At 40.9% G+C, this 4,752-nt stretch overlaps 1 protein-coding gene across 1 annotated transcript in view; it reads right to left on the bottom strand.

Annotated features, from left to right (window-relative positions):
• Window positions 1–357: 357 nt before the first annotated feature.
• Window positions 358–4,752, bottom strand: part of PPP3CC (protein phosphatase 3 catalytic subunit gamma) — an 85,498-nt gene continuing 81,103 nt past the window's right edge. Inside the window, exons 13-14 of the mRNA XM_049769453.1 lie at window positions 2,476–2,505; window positions 358–842 (exon numbers count right to left, since the gene is read on the bottom strand). Coding sequence (XP_049625410.1) covers window positions 658–842; window positions 2,476–2,505 — 215 coding nt within the window. The 3' untranslated portion in view covers window positions 358–657. The remainder of the gene's footprint in view (window positions 843–2,475; window positions 2,506–4,752) is intronic.

Genomic DNA, 4,752 nt, shown 5'->3' with positions numbered 1-4,752 from the left:
CTGGAAAGCCTGTCTGGAGTACAGGTGGGGGTGGGGTGGGATGGAGGGAGATTTGGAACATTGGTGATGGGAATGTTGCACCTGGTGAAGGGGGTATTCTTTATATGACTGAAACCTAATCACAATCATATATGTAATCAAGATGTTTAAATATAAGAAAAAAAAAGAAATTAGTCATGGCTCTGCACTCAGGAATCAGTGTTAGTGTGCTCTGGGGACCATACGTTATGCCTGAGATTGAACCCAGATTGGTGAGAAGCAAGGCAAATGCCATACACTTTACTATTGCTCTGGCCACGATATGAAAGCTTTTAACTTCTGCAAATAAAGGCTGGCCAGTCAGAAACCCAAGGTGAATGTTTGCAAGGCCCTTTTATTAGGGGAAGTCCCCTTCATAGAATAACACTTCACAAATGTATTGACATCAATTAAATCAGTTCCTAAAAATTAGGGAGGGAGGGAGAAAAGCAAAACAAATGCACTTTTCATTTTTACTGAACAGAAATCAAAAGAATTTATAAAATGGTTCTGAATTAAATGCAGAGTGTATTATTAATGCACCTCCAGGTTTAAGTTGTCTCCTTTTTCCAATAATAAATAAATATATTTGTTCATAAGTTTGAGCTCCACTTGTTTATCACCAGGACTCTCGAGTCATCATTGGCCTTTCCTCCCCGAGTCGCTCTTGTATGTGGTGTTTGTGTGCACAGGGGTTTCCAGATTCCCTGGCCTATCAGGGTTCTGGGCATCTTTTCGAGGTGGCATCCGCTCATTTATTCGGTCTAGACCTCGAGCTTCTTCAAAACTTCGGATTCTGTGTTGACGTGTATACCCTCTGATGGCTACAGGAAAACAGGAAAGGGAGGCAACAGTTAGACAGCAAAGAAACCAGCACAGAACAACAACCGAGAGAAAGCCCAGAGCTAGGCATTAGAACATATGTTTGGGGAGGATCACAGGAAAGGCCTGATGTGTAGTGTTCTGGTCTGAAGCTATGGTTTCTTTAAGGCTCAAGGTGTGAAAGGAAGTTTCCTAATTGCCCAGTAATTAATCACAGCAAACTACCTCTGACAAAAAGATAATACTGAGCCTAAATATATAAGAAAATTTCTCATGGACCAGAAACATGATCAATTTAAGAGCAATAAGGAAACACTAAAATCAAAATAAACACTAAAATAAAAGTTCGAGAGAATAGTTAGTTTAGCACAAGTATTATATTGACACATACATACAAATAACAAAAGTGCTAATCTTTTTGCTCAGAACATTTTTTAAAATCACTCATGGATCAGAATTAGTTTTAGATATTTTCTTTTCTGATTGGGCTTTTGTATCATTACAGAAACATATTCTCATTTTGAACCACTAATTAAAGCAAATTTATAATATTAATCCCAATTATTTTCTTCCAGATGCATTGATGATTTATTGGTTATGGTTGTTTTTTTTGTTTGTTTTGTTTTGGTTTTTTTTTTTGGTTTTTGGGCCACACCCTGCAGTGCTCAGGGGTTACTCCTGGCTGTCTGCTCAGAAATAGCTCCTGGATGGGGCCGGGCGGTGGCGCTGGAGGTAAGGTGCCTGCCTTACCTGCGCTAGCCTAGGAGACGGACCGCGGTTCGATCCCCCGGCGTCCCATATGGTTCCCCCAAGCCAGGAGCGACCTCTGAGCGCATAGCCAGGAGTAACCCCTGAGCGTTACCGGGTGTGGCCCAAAAACCAAAAAAAAAAAAAAAAAAAAAAAAAGAAATAGCTCCTGGCAGGCACGGGGGACCATATGGGACACTGGGATTCGAACCAACCACCTTAGGTCCTGGATCTGCTGCTTGCAATGCAAACGCCGCTGTGCTATTTCTCCGGGCCCTTATTGGTTATGTTTTGCTTTCAAAGAAACAAAGATAATTTGGTGTGACTGCTTTAGGGCAGGGGTTGGGAACTTCTTTTTCTGTCAAGGGTCAGCTGGACATTTGTAGCATCATCACAGTTATACAATATAAAATACAGGCAGACACAGGTTTGACCTCACAACATGATTTCTGGAGTTTTATGCCTGTGAGTTCAAGTTCCCCACACTTATTTTAGGGAAACCTTAGAAATTAATCAAACTACATTCCTGTCTGGTATTCTTTATAATCATAAAGAGGCAGATATGTTTTTGTCTTAGTAACCAAACAGATGTCTCTTGTCTATGGAAGGGACACAGGATTAAATCACTTGATCCTTTATGACCAGCTGCTGAAGCTTCAATCATTGATTTAAAAACTGACAGAATCTGGAAAGGTCTTGAACTGTGGAGAGGATCATTAAACTTAACACATATACCCATAACAAAGGAAGTTTCTGCTTTGTGAGCATGCCTAAAAAGGCCTATTTATTCTCACTGTGACATGCAACAGTAATATTTCAAATGCCAACAAAGCTTTCAAACTAACAGACAGACACATGATCACATCTATCATAGGAATATGGCCATACCTTCCTGGGCCTCTACCGCTTCTACTGTGGCTGTAAGAAGCAGGAGCAGTAGCATGCAAAAAGGAAGACAGAAAAAGTGAGTAACAGCACTGCTGGCACAGAATCCCCAGGGTCCCACGTTCCAGCCCAGTAACATCTGTTACACAATCCACTAGTCAGAGAAGCAAGAGGATTATTGCGAAAACTAAACTGGGAGAAATATGAGTGGAAGATTTCTACTATTTTCAATATTCCAGGTGTCCTTGTTTTTTTTTTAATGTTTGTTTTTGGGCCACACCCAGCAATACTCAGGGCTCACTCATAGCTCTATACTCAGGATCACCCCTGGTGGGCTTGGGGGACCATATGAGGTGCTGAGGATCAAAGCTGGGTTGGTCACATGCAGGGCAAGAGCACTATTACCACTACACTACCATCCCAGTTCTAAGATTTATTGAAGTTTCCATCCCCCACTTTTTTGGGGGGCCACACCTGGGAGTGCTCAGGGGTTACTCCTGGCTCTGCACTTAGAAGTCACTCCTGGCAGGCTCAGGGACTACATGGGATGCCTACGATTGAACCCGGGTCCATCCTGGATCACATGCAAGGCAAATGCCCTACTGCTATGCTATCACTCCAGCCCCTCCATTCCCAGTTTTTGGGGGTGGGAAAGGGTTTGTTTTAGGGTCACACCTGATAGTCCACAAGACTTTGGAGAAGCCTGTGCTCTCTTGAGCATATTACTCTCTCCCTTATCCCCTTCTTCCCCTTGCTCAAAATTTCTAAATAAAGCTTGTTTTACTTTAAAAAAAAAAAAGGAAAAAATAGTTAAATGTAAGTGGCTCTTGAATAAAAGCTTGACATTCAAAAGGAGAGAAGGATGGTTTGTAAGGGAAGAGTTATTTATTTTTCAGAGGTGAAATACCATGCTGGCAAGGGCATAAAACAAATCCTGAATACAAATCCATGTACTATTGGGATGGAGACAAAGTAGAGACTGGCATATTTCTTTTTCTTTCTTTCTCTCTTTCTCTCTTTCTCTCTTTCTTTCTTTCTTTCTTTCTTTCTTTCTTTCTTTCTTTCTTTCTTTCTTTCTTCCTTCTTTCTTTCCTTCTTCTTTCTTTCCTTCTCTCTCTCTCTCTTCTCTCTCTCTCTCTCTTCTCTCTTCTTTCTTTTGTTTTGGGGCCACACCTAGCAGTGCTTAGGGGTTACTCCTGGATCTGCTCATGGGTCATTCCTGGTGAGCTTGGGGGACCATGTGGGATGCTGGCAATCGAACCTGGGTGGGCTTCTTGCAAGGCAAACACTCTACCCATTGTGCTATTGCTCCAGCCTGATGTGACTGACCAACCCGCCTGACTTCAATGCTCTATGTGAGACAGCAGGCCATTTCTGAGGTGGCCCTCTTCTCCTTCAAGTACAGGAAAGGAAGCAAGTTAAGAATTAGGGTTGGGGGACTATATAGGATGCCGAGGTTGGGTACATGCAACCCAGGTTGGCCACATGCAAGATAAACACCCCACCTTCTATAATATTGCTCTTACTCCTTCTCATTGTGATTTTAGTATCAATTTCCCAGATGAGTAACAATATTAAGCATATTTTTATACATATTGATTATTTTTAATACTTTGGGGGGGGGGCACCTGATGGTGCTCAGGACTTATTCCTGGCTCTGCATTCAGGGATCACTTCTGGCATGCAAAGCAAGTGCTTTCCATTATCTCTCAGACTTCATGAAGATTTTTTAAAAAGTGGTTGCTTGTGTTTTTCTTTATGAGCTGAAGATCATGTATTCTCAGTATTAGTCCTTTATTAGACATACTAACAAATATCACTTATATTTTCCTTTACTTTCTTAATCACATACTTTTATAAATATAAATACTTTATTTTAGTAAAATTCTTTTTTTTATGTCATATGGATCCAAAGCCTACTCTTCATATCTACTTCTGGAATCTAATTATTTTTTAAACTTTATTGATTGATTGGTTGATTTTTGCCACACCTGGCAGTGTTCAGGGGTCACTCCTGGCTCTGCACTCAGAAATCACCTCTGGACAGCTGGGGGACCATATGGGATGCCTGGGAATCTAACTGGGTTCCTCCCAGGTTAGCTACATGCAAGGCAAAACCCTACCATTGCTGCTATCTCTCCAGCACCTGGAATTTTTAAATTTAAGATATAATTAATTTTGAATTAATTTGCATACAGAAAGAGAAATTAAGGACCAACATTTATATTTCCCTGAATAAATTTCCAATTGTTTCTGGGTTTTTTTTGTGTTGTTTTTTTT

Source organism: Suncus etruscus, chromosome 3 (assembly GCF_024139225.1).
Source record: "Suncus etruscus isolate mSunEtr1 chromosome 3, mSunEtr1.pri.cur, whole genome shotgun sequence".
In the NCBI taxonomy this organism is placed as follows: domain Eukaryota; kingdom Metazoa; phylum Chordata; class Mammalia; order Eulipotyphla; family Soricidae; genus Suncus; species Suncus etruscus.
The sequence above is the reverse complement of the archived record's forward strand: the minus strand, read 5'-3'. Positions and strand labels throughout refer to the sequence as shown.